At 42.9% G+C, this 17,558-nt stretch overlaps 1 protein-coding gene across 1 annotated transcript in view; it reads right to left on the reverse strand.

The window, feature by feature from the left end:
• Positions 1-17,558, reverse strand: part of LOC306821928 (receptor-type tyrosine-protein phosphatase gamma-like) — a 377,123-nt gene that overhangs the window by 103,785 nt on the left and 255,780 nt on the right. The window contains exon 6 of the mRNA XM_079340572.1: positions 679-774. Within this exon, the coding sequence (XP_079196698.1) occupies positions 679-774 (96 nt within the window). The remainder of the gene's footprint in view (positions 1-678; positions 775-17,558) is intronic.

Raw genomic sequence — 17,558 nt, forward strand, 5'->3', positions numbered from 1 at the left:
AAACCTTTTTTTACGATGTTAATTAAGTAAATTCTGGTCCCTTTATGGCTGAAATTCATGATTTAGGGAGATGCTGCCTTGACAAGTTCCCACCACTGCAACGAGCCAAACTGCAAAAAAATTCAAATCAGACGTCTGCAAGCCAATGGATGACACAATGTTGGCTACTCTCACTTCCTAAATGCAGTCTTCAAACATGATATCATTCCAGAGAGTGAAAAGGAGACTTCACACAAACACAGGGCCAGAGGAACTCAAAAGAGAGTAAAAGTATATTAAGTCTGGGTTAATGGTCCCAGTAGTCGTGCACTTAGGATGGTCCCTAATTAACGTCTAATTTCTGCCAGTTAAGAGTGATAGAGCTCCCAGTTCCCCTACAGCTCCTAAACACACTGGAGATCAAGGATTTATCTGATTTATCTATCGGACTTCGACCTTCTTCGAGATATTTTTGCAGCTCATGTTTGCATTCATGAAGACCATGCAACATCTTTGATTCTGGAAAAACCAAGAACCAGAAATAAGATGAGATTCAGGAGTAACCTTAATAACATTAATCCTCCTTTTCACAACACACCGCAAATGATCCCACATCTCAGTTCCAACCCATTTTATGCCTGAAGTTTTACTTGCAGGGAAGTTTAAATGTGTTTGAAAATAAGCCTCTCTCCGACCTACCTGAAAAAACACAGCCATTGCTGCAATGATCCTCTTCTCCCTGAGCGCTGCGCTGAGGCTGTCGAAGTCGTCTGAGTTGTACATGTAGATCTGCATCTGGGAGAGACAGAAACAGCGAGTTAGGATGGGGGACAAAAAGGCAGCGTGCAGACTGATGGAAGGAAGTGGGCCATGTTGGATTTTCTCACATTTTTGCCTGTGAATGGGAGATGTGTGATGGCAGCTTTAACAGTGACAACATCAACTGCATGCATCTGTTCCAAACTAATTCCTTGCACTACTCAGGCTGAGCAGACGTAGAATTCATTCATTTTTGTTACTTTAGATTGACATCAGCAACATTCCTGGTTGTCTAATGTTGACAAGGTAAAGGGCGACATGACACCTGTAAACATGAAATCAAATCCAAGAGTCTGCAGTGCAAAGCATGCTCCTGTTCACAGTGGATACAATCCAACTTCTGTCTCGGTTCTTGAACTTGGAGTCCTGCCATTGATGAGTTGACCGAAGTCTTTGTTTGTGTTCTTTTACACACGTTGGCCAATTCAGAACCTGGACTTGTTTTTCGGTCTCTTATTTCAGGAACGCTGCAATCAGCCTAATAAAAAAGGAATCCAATCTGTGCACTCAACCTTTAAGCCTGCATATCCAGTTCAATAGAAACAGTACACCAGAGTGTGCTGATCATTTATTTCACTGTAACTAAGAAGTCAGATGTCAACAAAAGGCACGTCATAGCAAACATCAATAACCTGCATGCAGAAACTTAAAAGTCTAATACTGCTTTCACACTTGCACAAAACACCTGAAAAACTCTCCGGGGCTTTAAAGGTGAGCTGCGTGTGTGAATGCAAACTGTCAAATTCGTCACTCTGACTTCACCTGGACTTTTTTCCTGCCCAGTCCCCTCGTAAATGTTCCTCCTGAAGTTTAAAAGCAGAAGGAAATATTCAATCGAGAGGGAGAGGGGGGCGCGTTTAAATAAACTGCATCCATGCTACCGGTGACAAATACATCACCAGCATGTTCTTTGTTCTGCTGTCGATATTGGGATTGTGTTGAATTACAGGAAGCACTGGTTTACCCCCCCCCCCCCCCCCCCCCCAGAAAACATTACCTACATGGAGATTGTCATGTGCATACAATCTCTGTTTGGGCGATGATTGAAGGCAATAAACGCCCCCACCTCCTCCCACCCAATCAAGATGAATTCTCCTGAAAATAAGCTGCTTTATTCGTACTTTAGCTCACTCGCTCTTTCTGCAAAAAAAAATAAAAAATCTAGGGGGCTGGACGGAGAAACGGTGTCAGAGTTCAGCTGTTTGTGTAACCCTGAAAACTTCAGGAGATTTACAGGAGTTTAGTGCAAGTGAGAAAGCACTATAACTAAAATAATAAATAAAAAAAAGTGCCGGTAAAGAGAAACTAAATCTCTAGAGTAGTTTAAAGGGATGCGTTGTGAATACAGCCTCAGGTGTGAGTTGGTCCAGTAATCCTTGCTGCCCAGTTCTACATAAAGTTAGAATCTCTTTATATGCTTCTCACTTGTCACTGAGACATGCACATTAGGATACCCGTGACCTTTTTCCTCCGCTGTTTGAATTTCCACAGCGCTGCCTAGGGACAGGCTTAATTTAAATATTCCTCTGCCAGCAGCAGCACCTTCATGTGAAGAAGAGCCGCTCTGTTTAATAAGAGTCTTTGAAGAAAATACACGGCTACTATTACTTTCAAGTGTAAGTCAAAGTCAGTCTGCGTTGCCATTTATGGCAAATAGGCTTAGGAAAAAACGGAACCACATGAAAAACATTTATACATCACTAAATCAAGTTTCAAACTCATCTATAAATTTCAAACAGCAGGAGAACGGAAGACACAATGTAAATCTGTGTTTCTGTTTGATTTCCTCAAAGTGATGGGAAATTAGCCGCAAACAAGCAGAACTGCAGCGTAACTCTTTATTTAGTCGAGGAATGACTCAGCAAAACATCTGCACTTCACCCTGAGTCTGTTTCACTGTGAGGAGAAGGTGAAACCCTGACCTGTCAGTACACACTGTGAAGAGAGAAACAGTTCCCCCCTTCCTTCACACGTCAGCCTATCAATGAGCAGGATGAGGTGAACATTAAGAAGACTTCCTGAACCTTGTATTAGGAATGGGAATCACCGTTCGCTCGTCAACTTTTAAGGGAACTTGTCTGTGTCGTGATTAAAAAACAACAACATTTGAACACACAGACGTCGATCTTAATCAGGATAAACAACCGTCTCAGTCTGAGAGTTAGACAGGTTGAAGGCTGAAGTCAATAATACTGTGAAATGGACTTGGAAGATGTGTTGTTGCTCAGTGAAAACCAATGAAGAATCACACACACACACACACACGCACACACACACACACACACACACACGCGCACACACACAGAAAATAACTCAAACAGTGAGGCGCTATTCGTTGTCATGGTGATGTGGAGGCGTGACGCACAGCACACAGCAAATGAGTGCACAGAGTGTGTGTGTGTGTGTGTGTGTGTGTGTGTGTGTGTGTGTGTGTGTAAGAGGAGCGATTATTGTGGTCTCTGTGCGCGTGTGACTGCAGGTACATAGAAACTGTGTTCATGTGCATATGTGTTTACATAATTTGTGGTGTCGGGGAACACAATCCTGCACGCCAAAAGCAATTCTGGAGGCTTTTTCCGTGCCAAGATCAACAATGCCAATATCACTTGTGTAGCATTTTCTCCAGCCTGCTAATCCTCACATAAAGAGCCCTGTGCATTGCTTTTTGATCTACTTGAGAAGTAAACAGTTGACAAGCAGCCTGATATAGAGTCAGTGTGCTGAATTTATAGCAGAGACAGCTCAACTGGAACAACACATTCTCCCAAACGGATATTAATTAAAGTCAATGTGGGGGATTGTGCGTGTGAATGTGGCTGCGAGACAGCAGCTCAACAATTAAAATCAGTTCAAACCCAGCTGGATTTGTCCTAATGATGGTGGTTTCTCACAACAGGAAAATGGGACAGGGATGGAGAAAAAAAAAAAGCATTATTCTGGGCTGATGATCTGGATGTTTCATTCAGCCATCTGTGACAGTCGAATGTGACTGACACGGAACGGCGGAGTTTTTAGGGGCCGCCGAGGTTCCCTGAAGCAGATTGCAGCGTCCCCCAGCTGAAAGACTAATATGTTTTTGTTTTCTATTCTATCATGTTATTCAACAGAATTTTGTTACAATGATAAATTAGCACCAACACCAACTGATACATTAATTAAGGCCTCGGTTCCCAAACTGAGGACTGGGCCTCCGTAGGGAGCCGACAAAGATCTCAGAGGGGGGCACAAGACTCTGTCTAATCTGAGGTTGTTAAAAGTAGAATTGCACTGATTAACTGATGAGTCATGAATAAAATGTACCATGCAGAAAGAAATGTGAGCGCAGCCATAAACTACTGTACACATCACAGGAGAACTACAAGTTTAGAAGAAAACTACAAGATCACAGGAGAACTACAAGACCACAACGAAACTACAAGATCACACGAGAGAACTACAAGATAACAGGAGAACTACAAGATCACAGAGAGAACTACAAGATCTTAAGAGAGAACTACAAGATCACATGAGAGAACTACAAGATCACGCGAGAGAACTACAAAATCACAAGAAAACTACAAGATCACAAGAAAACTATAAGATCACAGGAGAACTAAAAATCACAGGAGAACTACAAAATCACAGGAGAGAACAACAAGATCATAAGAGAGAACTACAAGATCACAGGAGAGAACTACAAGATCACAGGAGAACTACAAAATCACATGAGAGAACTACAAGATCACAGAGAACTACAAGATCACACGAGAGAACTACAAGATCACACGAGAGAACTACAAAATCACATGAGAGAAGTGTTACCTGCTTTTGTAAAGTGTCTCGAGATAACGCCTGTTATGAATTGGCGCTATATAAATAAAGATTGATTGAGATTGAGATTGAACAACAAGATCATAAGAGAGAACTACAAGATCACAGGAGAGAACTACAAGATCACAGAGAACTACAAGATCACAGGAGAACTACAAAATCACACGAGAGAACTACAAGATCACACAAGAGAACTACAAGATCACACAAGAGAACTACAAGATCACACGAGAGAACTACAAAACCACACGAGAGAACTACAAGATCACAGAGAACTACAAGATCACACGAGAGAACTACAAGATCACACAAGAGAACTACAAGATCACACGAGAGAACTACAAAATCACACGAGAGAACTACAAGATCACACGAGAACTACAAGATCACACGAGAGAACTACAAGATCACACGAGAACTACAAGATCATGCATGGAGAAAAGCACAAAGAGAAAAAGGTGCAGTCAACATGTTGCTTCGCCTTTCTGATGATGACTTGTTGTGCCTGTTTTGACGTAATGTTGACAAAGTAAAAAGAAAAAGGAAACAGAAAAAAAAAAGATTTTTGAGCCTGCAGGAAGTCTAAAGGCTGCCGTAACAAGCTTGTGTATACATTTGTTTGCTGACTTGCTCATATATCCAACATCATCCCCAAACACTGCTGTTGGAGCCAGGTAATGCCCTCGTGGGAATTCTTACGGTGGGAACAAATCTCTGCAGTAGGCTTTTTAAAACTTGGTGGAAAGCAGCATGCTTTCTGTAGCAGAGGCTTCATGCCCTTCAGACTTCTTTTCCTTTCTCTTTTAGCCTTACTGGTGTGAAACAAAACCACCCTAACACGAAGAATGGATCAAGAAAGTAAAAGACAGTAAAAGAAGCAAATGTGTAGCTGAAGAGCACTGCAGAGCTGAACTCTGATGAACTTTTAAAAAGTGTCATGGCAACCCAAACTACTATCTCCTGTGATGTGATGTCCAAGGGCCAGATTAGCATCATTAAACAACAACTGGCCCACTCAAATGAAGAAATCCCATCTGGTCCAATTAGTCATGAAACCCAAATCATATTCATAACGAGTGTAAAAATCACAACATGTGACTCCACCTTTAGCTTGGAGCCAAGTGTGCGAGATTTAAGACCCTGCTGCAAAGAGGTCTTTGTGGAGCTCTAAATGATGGACACAAAACCGTAATCGCCCTGAGAACTTTGTTCTGATCTGACCCAATGTTGTTCTTTTTCTTAAATTGACTCCATGCCTTGTTTGCCCTGAAATACTTTAAGACATTATACTGTGTGTTTCTCTGAGGAGAGAAATACAGACCGTCTCTCGTCGTTTTATAGTACTGGAAATTGATGCGTTCGAGACCAAGACCGGCCTTTTTGAAGGTCTGTCTGCTCTCGGAACAAAAAAGGCATTTTTACCTGGTCTTTGTAGTCCATTTTTACCCGGACTACAAAGTAAGAATCAAAACCTGTTAAGACCAGGCTATGTCTTTACATGTTGTTTCTATCAATAGATGGAAAACGCCTCTTCCTAAAAGAACGCCTCACTTCAGTTCATTTGTACTTTATATTTTTTATCCAACGGTTACGGCCACAACCTTCCCGGTGTTCCAGTCTAAGTTAGGGACACGCCCACCGCACACAAGCTGATGATTTTGGTGTGATATTTATGGTCTTGTCTCGGCCTCAATCCCCTAAATGTCTCGGTCTCGGAGCACTCTGGCCTCATGTATGTCCTGGTCTCAGTTGGTGTAGTCTTGACTACAACACTATCGAGGTTGGCGATATGATCTTAGATTCATATACTGCTGTATATCTAAAGCTTTCTTCCAGTCAGTCTCTTTCTCTCAGTCACCTCCAAGTCACTGACATCGGTTCTGGTGATGGTTTCATTTCTCAGTTAAAAAAATCTGTATAAACTGGTCAACAGCGGGACATGTGGCTAGATTAGATTAGATTAGATTAGATTAGATGACTATATTGTCCACCGTGGTGGAAATTTGTCTTTGGCTTCTCCAAAATATAAAAAACACATAGGACAAATTAAAACACTCCACAAAATACAACAATAAGCAATAAATAAATAAATAGTTTAATAGCAGATTTGTTCCAGGTTTGAGTCACACCGCTGCAGAAGCTGCGCCTGACACCGAAGCGGTTGTTTCACTAATATAGACCTCTTGTTCTACACATTTCTTTCAGTCCTCTCTTGTTAATATCGATCAAATGCAACATGACGAGGACATTTCCAGAGCACTCAAAGTAATCTTCATAACTCAGCAGTGTTCAGCGCAGATGACATGGAGCCTCAGCAGGAGCTAAAGAGGAAGGACTTGTATCATCAGCTGCTCTGGATAAATGTGTCATCAAAAATGTAACAATCTTCAATCACTCTGCTGCGCTGCTCATTAATCCAACCGCAGGCAGACATTTATGCAGCTCAGGTCTGTAATTGACTCTCTCTGTAGTCACTCTATATCATGTTAGAGCGGTGAGAGTCACTACTTTTCACTCGTGTCTGTCTTTGGGATGTCTTTGAACCACGTCTGCGTGCATATCAATCTCCCCCACTGGCACAATGATAAGTCTGTCAAATATTTGAGCGCTTTGTCTCCCTCTTTTTTTTTTTAACCTTCACGTGATTCCTATGATTGAGCGCCATATTGAAAAACCCTTATCAATAACAGGAGGCAGGACAAGCTATAATTTTTACCGCTGGAGAGAGGGGGAAGGAAACAAGAGAGAGAAAATAAGGTAGGTGAAATGTTGCACTGGGAGGAGTAGAGAGAGAGAGAGAGAGAGAGAGAGAGAGGAGGCAGAGAGAGAGAGAGAGGAGGGAGAGGGAGCCGGACTCCCTCTGGGCGATCAGCCATAGGGGGCCTGTAACAGCACCTTGCCCTTCCCGGAGTTCAAAAGCCCAAGTGGGAGATAGAGATGTTGTTGGGCCCGGGGGCAAGCAACAGCAAACAACTTATTTATTTTCGGCTAAAAAAAAGAAAGAAAAGAAAACACTTTTCAGAACAGAGGGGAAGCCCCTGTCGCTTTCAGGGTCACTTTTCTACTATTACATCTTCACATCGGTCCACGTGGCATCACGCCAGTCTGCAGCCTGCTGCAAAGTCAACTGTGAACTGTTATTTCAGCTTGAGGAAGGCTGAGGGTGAAGATGTTAGCAGGGGCGTGTCCAGAGGAGAGGCCAGGGGTGCAAAGTATGCAAAGTCATACTTTGCACATTTATTTTTATGAAACAACTGCATAAGAAGGTAATACACAAAAGTTTGGACACGCCCCTTGCTCAGCGTGAACAGGAACTTTCTCTCAACAAGCTCAAGAAACAAATGAACTGACCATGTCAGCTCATGAGACTTTATCAGAGCCTTCCCTGGTTTCTTTGACACATTTTACTTAGTCAGTCCATCAAAGAGAGCGGACAACGACCCTGTTGACTTCCATCTTGTCGAACATGTCTGATTGGACACTCTCCTGTAGAGTCCCAAAACTTTTCAGCTCCCGACCCCGCAAAAATAAGGATGAAAGACGGGGGACATGATTGTTCATGTAGGTGTCGATTCGAGGGTTTGTTGGGGCCCTCGGCAAAAGTTATTTCAGTGGTTCTCTGACCAGCACTCATCAGGGCCCCCCTACGGGTCTGGGGCCCCCCTATGGGTCTGGGGCCCCAAGCAGTTGCCTGACTTGCCTGTTGACAAGAAGCGCCCCTGTTTAAAGACACCCCTCTGTATTGTCTTCAGACCTGATATTCTATTTCTATGATTCTCCCTGATGCTAGTGACAAGATCTTCATATTTTGATGTACAAAGCTGATGATCAAGCTGCTTTAAATTTAATATTCAGGAACCACTTAATGAAAAACTATGTCAGGATTATGGATACTTGATCTGGCCTTGACAAGTTAGACTGAGACAGGATTTCCTCAAGCGCCTCCGGAGCGCCCTGCAGGAACAGACGGGTGACGTCCCTCTGTCTTCATCCAGTCTATGGTTCTGTTTAATGATGACAACCTCTGTTGTTATAAAGCAGAGCTTTTCACTGTGACCCTAAATGGGTTGTCGCATGCATTTGTGAAATTAGCCTTCAGCATTTTAAGTGGCTGAACTACAGGAGCTGTGAGAACCTAAGACGTGCTGCTGCTCAAGGAGAATGTGACATTTTCTGCTCAAAACAGGTCAAATTATGTGAGCCCCGTGTATTCATTCCTGCGTGTATCCGTGTGCGTGGTCATCATCAAACACTGACGTGATGTAGTGTAATGTACTCAATGAAACATTAATATGTGGGAAGGTAAGCACAGGAGACAGACTCTCTCCGTGAACAGGCTGCAGTGATGAATCAGGCAGCCTGCTCTGCTGACACCTTAATGCATCATTATTATAGATGTTCTAAGTGGTTTCTGAGGGAGGGGGAGACGAGCGGACTTAAAGCTAACAACCCACCTGAAAACTAAATGTACATGCATTCGTTTTACGATGTTACAAGATTCTATTATCTATCATTGTGAACTACTCTCCTCAAGACAGAACTCAGGGAATAAAGCCTGCAGCAGTCACGTCTCTGAAAACTGGCTGAATGCACACACACACACACACACACACACACACACACACACACACACACACAGACACGCATACACACATTGTGTGGTTTCCTGTCTTTGAGGTGGAGGGCATGACATCAGAATACATTTCATTTCTATTCAAAGGAAGCATAACCCCCTGATAAACACTAGGAATGAATATGCAACCTTGATGCAACGATGCACTTCAACGTGACCTTTTGAATGTTTATGTCAAACACCGAACGTAGCCATCGTTTGAAAACAACTTAATCTTTGAGTGTGCAGCACGTAAACCCGTTTATATGATCATTCAAATATCTGCTGTAAGAATATGAAAAAGATTTTGAACCAATTTTGAACCACTAATGGATACAGCGTATTATAAACAGCATGGAGCGCCACGCTTTGGCATTATCCATTACCATTAAAGGTCACATATTCTCCTCCTCTTCAGTGTAAGAAGTGTCAGAGCTCCTCTTCAACATGTGTGAAGTGTGTTGTTGTAAATCCACTCTGATCCTGTGTCTGATCATGTCTATAAACCCCTCTATTTCAGCCCTGCTCAGAACAGGCTGTTTCTGTGTCTGTAGCTTTAAATATGTAAATGAGCTGTGTCTGACCACGCCCCCTCTCTGGAAGGGCTCGGGTGTCCTCGCTCCATGATCGTTTACAGTGAGAAAACAACAGTGAGATCCATGCCATCGTTTTGTTGGGGACGTCAGATAGTAAACTACTCTTGTTTTAAGATAATGACACTCAGATTTCCTTGTTTCTAATTCGGTGTCATGATTTCCTGCAGATTTGGGTCAGACTCAGTGACATCATTGGCTGCAGCTCCAAAACCCAAAAAGTGTGCAACCTTTAAAAAATGTCAAGAGGAGATTTTCACATTCAACCCGGAAACTTCCTCCACTCATGTGATCCTTCATTATTATCATCAGAACAGGAACATCTTAGTGTGACAAGTGTCGGACTTTTAAACTGTTCTCTCTTCGTCATGCTCTGCTTCCTCACTCACTGCAGGCAGGAGTATTAAACTCGTTCTTCATTATTATGTCATTGTTATCTCACATAGAGCGATTGTTTTTCTTCTTGATGTGTCCTATGCAAGGATTAGCAGCGTCAAAGACACCTGCGCACATATTATTTCACAGGTATCTAACCCTGTGCACACTGCACACGCCTGCATATGCAAACGGGGTGCCATAGAGAATTTATGTGCAATCACACTCACACTTTAAAGTAACAGGCTCCCGGGCGAATGTGCAATTAACACCAATACGTCATAATCATGTGCAGTACCCCCCCCCCCCCCCCCCCCCCACACACACACACACACTTTAACTCTGAAGGTCACTTTATCCTGGTTGGTATTGAACACCACACAGCTTCTTTGTATGCTTGTATAAATGTGTCTTAGCGGACTAATGTACAGTTTATGTTGATGCTTGGTCAATATTTGTTGTATTGGTATCTGCTTGTCATTGTGGTTTTAAGTATGGCTGTGTAAACCCCCAGCCTGCCACGGGACTACAGATGGGTTTCAGCCTGTAGCTACAATCTGTCACATTGACATGTTGATGTTTATTTATGCTAAATGGACTTTAGCTCACTGTTATAGTCTTCTTGCACTGCAGGTCACACTTACACATTCACACTGATGGTAGAGACTGCTGTGTGAAGAGTCCATCAGTAATCCCATTCACACACATACATACGGTATGCCGTCAACGTAGCAGCTGGAGAACTCTGGGTTTAGTGTCTTGCCCAAGGACACATCGGACATGTGGCTGCAGGAGCTGGAGATTGAACCTCTGACCTTCCAGTTGACCAACGACCAAGTCAACCATCTGAGCCACAGCCGCCCATTCTTGTGCACTGTCCCTCTTTTAAATCACTAAAAAGTTGTGTTGAGATAATATGAACTTTTCTGTGCTCTCGTGTGGAAGTCTATCAGAAACAAATCAATACATTGACATGTTCTTCAGAGATAAGCTTAGCATGCAGAGCTTCATCAGAGGTCATGACTCATCAAAAGTGTTTTCTTTCTAAATATCTGGTTTACAAGTTGAGACTTTGTGAAAGTTTGTTTATTTACAGGTCCATTAAGTCAGCCAAAACTGTCAGATACTTGATATGAATATCTGCAACAAAACTTAACCTACAGTTTAACTTTTGGCAAAGTGCGTCAGGGTTACTGAGAGTTTGCATTCAGCTGAGGGTTTTTTTTTTTTTTTTTCGGATGCAGCAAAGACTTTGAGAAAAACAGAAATTGCATCAAGATCCTGTCAAGGGTGTTTTAATCCAGCCAGTGGTGTCAATCTTCGAAAACCATCAACTGAAGGAGTTTAGTATAAACAAGGGCACGAAGCGATAAGAGGTGGAAAAGAGGGAGATTGATATCTGATATGTAATGGAAGGAGGGTGAGAGGAAAAACAGAGACAGTTCATCGGAAGTCCAACTTTTTTTTTTGTTTGTTTTTGAACTTTGAAAGAGACTTCGTATGAGGGGATTCTGTCATTTCCTGTCAGAAGTGCAAATGGTTTTTGGCTGTTTTTTTTAATAAAATAAAGTCTTCGCTTTCATTTTGGGTTGAGTCTAAATTCACACTAAAAATCGGGTTTTGAGGCTCATAAAGCCAGCATGACAAGTGAGTCCAGAGGGGAGAGCAGCGCTGCCTTGTTAACTCTGATCACATCACAGGCTGTCTCTCATGTTGCCGAGTTCAAAGTTTTTCAATACACTGGACAATTTGATCAAACCTGTGGGACAGAGGGAGCTGTTTGTAAAGAGTTTGGCAGTGCTGTGTTCTGGGGATTTGTTTGTTGTTTCTTACTGTAGTGAAGAAATTGGTGTAAAACTGGGAGGAGGAAGTGGAACGGCCTGACTTCATCTCAAACTGCAGCCTGACTCCAATCCTCACTTCAGCAGCTCGAGACCTGAGGTTACCCATGGCAAGACTGAAGATGATGAGGAAGATCGGTCAATTAAAGTGCACCCTGTGGCTCCGACCCTTCAGTCGTTACAAATTGCCTGTCAAGGCCAAGATGGTGGCCAGGAAATTGAAAAGGCCCTCATGTAAGGGAAAGACGATGCGTGTTGTGATACTTCACATGTGATCAACAGATTTTGTAGAAAAGGATAAAAAAAATGAAAATAAGTGTGTAGACGTTAGAAGAAAAACCTTCTGGGCTTCACTTTGAGTTTTGGATAGCTGGACTCAAAAGATAAATTTGACCATTAGGTTTTAAAATGTTTATTAAACGTGTGGACTGCATATTAGGGCTTTGGATCTTTGGTTCAGCTTTGTGTACATCATTAAAGCTCTAATGTCCACTTAGCGGCTTCTCTGAGCTTTTACATCGATACATCATTGTGTTCTTCATTTAATTCTTCATCGTTAGCACTTCTTCTTTGTTAGGATTGAATGCATTTGCCCATCTGTTCAATATAAGTCCAACCTCAGCTGACCAATCCCAACGTTTTGCACTCTTCCAAATCCATCCTTCTCTGACTGCAACAGCACATCAGAATATTCTGCACGAGTGTCCAGTGTTTTAAAGCTGCTTCCCTAGCTTCCATATTTGATGCTACAGGGAGAGAGAACCCGCTTCATTTGGATACTCCATACGTCTACATGCACAGAAAAGTTGAGCTACGATGACAGCTCAGTTAGGCCCCTCGACATTCTTGCAGTCAACCCATTAAATCAAATACCAAACCATGAATCGTCATCATTCTGCATTTTCCTTCCATCCATATATTGTATGTTTACTGCTTTGGCTGACACGACATGCTTCTAACACCAGCACAGCATGGCCCGAGCCCAGCAGAACACCTGGGGCTGTGTTGGGCTCATTGTGATTTCTGTTAGGAAGCCATGTCTTTGCAGCATTATAAGAGAAGATTACATTTGTAAGGCCAACCTGCTGTCTGCTCACAGACAATGTCATGTGGGTCCTTCCCGCGTTTCAAACCAAAAAGACAGTTTTTCTGTGTCCTGACAGAACTGTCTTTATTCTGTACCTGCAGACCTTCAAGTGTCTGATGGGAGCGCTCTGTTGCTTCAGGACGGACATGTAAAAGAAGGAGAAGCTACTCAGAGGCTTGAGACGCTGCCGCAACCCATCTGAGATTGTTAGGAGGCCGGGCACGGCGGCTTGTGATCCCCCCTGAGGGATTGACAGATCTGAGGCGACATACGCGAGGATCTGTGTGAAAACAGACAACAGAATGCACGGCATGGAGTGCATGTCCTTGCTGAGCGGAGGGAGTGAGGACATCAAGAAGATGGTTTGATGCAGTCTCGCTCTCAATCTGAGCCACGCGAGGCGTTTTTTTTAAATTTTTTATTCCCTCACCCTTCTCACTGTTGGAGAAAGGGCGCCCATCAAAGAAGGTCATACGATGTAGCATTACCGGCTACTGATGCACCCCACACACACACACACACTGCCTTTCATCTCCGTCACCGCTGCAGCTTTACAAAACAGATCGGAGATGGGGGGACAGGAATGTACAATCTGGGTTATGAGATATGTTTAGAGCATGCTGTGACCTCACGCAATCTATCTTAAAACCCATTTCAGAATGCATTACATGAGAAATAGCCCTGAGAGTCAGCTGTGGCTTTTTCAATTTCACAAATGTTACTTTTTCATAAAAGCAAGGGGAAAGGGGGCAAAATATTGCTTTAGCCCCCTGAAAAAAGAAAAAAAAAAAACAAAAGGAAAGAAATCAGGGGGGGAGCACCCCATAAGCATGGCAGCTTATTAAAAATGGTATGGAACAGGCTCCGAATCTGAGACAGCATCTATGCCCTCCAGGTGGCATTGGGCTTTTAAAGAATGACTTTGTTTTATGTTTTTTTTTTTTTTTTTTTTGTCATTGAGGACAAGAGGCAGGAAATACAACATTATGTTAGGAATGGCATGTGTTCTGTATCCAGAGGGAATGCCAATCATAAATAAAAGAGAAATAAATATATAAGAGCAAACCAAGGGAGTGCAGCCTGGCAGTCATCTGTTATCTTTGAAGGTATAATGGAATAAAGCTAGCTGAGAGAGAGAGAGAGAGAGAGAGAGAGAGAGAGAGAGAGAGAGAGAGAGAGAGAGAAAGGAAAGGCAATAAACGAGGACGGCACAAATAGGAAAAAGGTGGAGAGGCTGTATAAGACAATACAACATGAGGACTCCAAGGATACCGTTGCTAATAAGATCAACAGCGGAGAAAAACTAGCTCTATCATCATAATGTGCAGAGCACCTCTTTGTGTTGTTCTGCACATCCTTTTCCACTGATTTACTTACTCACGCTGTGCCACAGGAGAAGAGAAAGTGTGCTGTTTTTTTCATCCCCTCTCTCTGCGAGTGCTCGAGCCAAGGGTGTCGTAAAATGAAGCCAATGCAGCAGTCAAATAAAAAAAAGAAAAAAAAGAGACTACAGTTCCTCGAGTGTCCACTTGTGGCAGGCTGCAAAAGCACAGGAATTCCCTCTACGTCCCGCTTTAAAAAGCCTATTTTTACAGCAGGAATAAACATGTTTATAGCCGTAATTAAAACATGAATTTGGCATCAGATGCTCATTTCTTTATTGGTTCACACAGTTCTGGGAGTAATCTTTTTTCATACCTCATCTGTTTTGATTTTATTAAGCCTAAGAGCTATTAATACATAATTCAGGGCGTGGTTGAGAGGACTGACAGCTGTTCTGCGGGAGGCTTCAAACCGGCCTGAGCTTCCCCTCTGTTTTTAGACGTTGTGGAGACACGGCGATGGCCATCATTGGACTGTATGAAACATGGACAGAGTCGCTGCAGTGACATCACCCGCTTGCTTCTGAAATGCATTTTTTTTTTAAGCCTATAGCGTTGACCAGTCACCATTTTGAAAGTGTTGGCCCAATCAGACTCTCAGATAACTCGGTAAAAGGCGAAGAAGAGAAGCTCAAGCTTCCTGACAAACACGCGCTTGTATAGAGATCAGTCACACCTCTAATTATGCAAAACTTTGATCCATCTTAAAAAAAAAAATATGAACATAACATCACTCCCAGTAAACTGTGTATTGATAAAGAAAGGAGCCATTCAGATAAGATATTCTAAGTATCAGGCCATAAACACATTTATTCCTGCAATGTCAACATGAGTGTGTACAGGACCTCTGGATGTGCCAGCCTCTGTTTGTATCCTTCCACACTGTTAGTTGTCTGAGACTACGCCCGTGGTTTATCGGTCCATTCAGAGTCTATCTGTCCCGTCACTGACCTGCTCCTGCATCACTTCAGACAGGTGACTGCTTACCTCTCATGTCCGATATACAAATTCACTCTTAACACTAATGTCTACAAGACAACTTTGAACGCAGATGCCCTCTGAGGTGCTTCCCTTCAGCAGAGACAAGCCTTTATGTAACATTCAATAAGCTATTAAGACTAATAGAATCAATGGATTTGAAGTGAGACACACTCTCTCCCTAATGCACAAATTATGTACTCCTGCTCGAGCATGTCGTCAGACACATGTCTGCACTTGTCTTGTAATCATCCGTTTTTTTTACAGCCTTCCACTCACTAATTATGTCTCATTCATACATAACATCCGAAGAGGAATAAAATCTTTAAAAAACTCAAGGCCAACCAAAGCATGAGCCGAGGCCATATCATTAGTCGACATTAGCTTATCACAGAAACACAGATTTATTTCACACGATGGCCAAGAGGTATTAAATCCGCAGCGCTTCCTACACTGGCAAAGCTGAAGCTTCAATGCGTCTTTAAATGAAGAAGTGACACGAGGAGCATCTTCAAATGTGTCAAGTCCCTGACAGAGATTTGTGTTGTTGTGGCAGCATAACTTGATACCTGCCTTAGGATGACATTTAGCTATTCAATAACGCCGCCTTATTCACACTGACGTGAGCAGCTGATTTGTTTATTTATTGGTGAAAGGTCTGACGCTTGTTGTTCTTCTGACTGCTCGAAGCTCTGTCACACTGCAGGTCACTCCGACACGTTCACAGACTGATGGGCAGGTCAATGACACATCCGACGTGTTGCTTCAAGAGCTGGTGATCGAACCTCCAACTTTCTCTAGCTCTAATCTGTGCTGTCTGAATGTTTAGTAAAAATCGAATTGACTTCGCCGATCACTGATTCTGATCCCGTTTCACTTCTTCACTGATTTAGTTTTCTTTCATGCACAGCGTCAGCGTCGGTTTGCTGCAGGCGATGCTGGGATGCAACAGGTCCAAATCAAAGCCATGCACTCACATAAGAAGTGTGCATTGTTTTCTTAGTTTGTTTTTCAGCTCATTGATGCAGCTCACCAGACAGTCCATCTGTTTGAGTCACCATTCAATATGAGTTTACTTTGACAAAGATATAATAATACATGTTCACTGAGCCACAGCCGGTTTCAAACCTCCAGTAGACTTTACAGAAACCAACAGGAGACAAATGAAACACCTGAAACAACTTCTAAAGAGGGATGAATGCTTTGGAAACTGTTTGGGATCTTACAAACATGACGTTACCTTAAATGTTAGTGTTCATCTCATGAACCTGTCGTGCATTTGTTCAAAGACATGTATTTTCTTCACATTAATATTCATGAAGTTCTGGACTCTGAGCCCACTTCAGTTTTCATCATTACTGCCCCGGTCCCACCAGGTCTCCTGAGCTGCAGGCGGCGTCTCGCTCCTCTGCATGCCGGAGTGCCTCTGCGGTGTGAGGAGCCAGGAATGTCTGACTCCAACATGATCGTATTGAAAATAGTTTCCCTCCATATCCATGATAAGACTGCTTCCTCTCTGGAGGGGGGGGGGGGGGGGGGGGGCACAGAGCAAAAAAACCCCCAGAGGTACAGGTTTGTAGTTCGAAGGGCCTCGGAAAAACTCTGCTCAGAGCTGGAAGTGTTCCTTCAGCTAACACTGAGGACACGGAGACATTCTTCATTTACATAGAATATCATTATTATAAGGATACACAGCTGGTTGAAAATCTGCAAACTTCTCCTTTAAAATATGGATCAGTACAGCTTTTATAAAAAAACAACAGACTAAAAGAACGTCACCTAACTGGGCGCAATGATCAGAAGGAATATTTGGTGCGAGGATTCGTTTGCCCTCCAACAAGCTACTCAATCTGTGAGACGTTGAAAGTCCTCGACGTCTACTGACATGTCCATATAATCACGGGCAACACTGCTGTAGCTGCTTGTGTCCTTTTGTTCATGGTGAACGGCCATGTGTTGCTCCGTCCTCACGGTTATAAAGACGCACGCCAGCTCACTGACAGGCTTTTTGATCGTTCAACAAAAATGCCAAATAAAAAGTTTATGGTGTCAGGAATGAGTGATGATGCCAACGTGAACTCA

This window comes from Symphodus melops, assembly GCF_947650265.1.
Source record: "Symphodus melops genome assembly, chromosome: 4".
Lineage (NCBI taxonomy): Eukaryota > Metazoa > Chordata > Actinopteri > Labriformes > Labridae > Symphodus > Symphodus melops.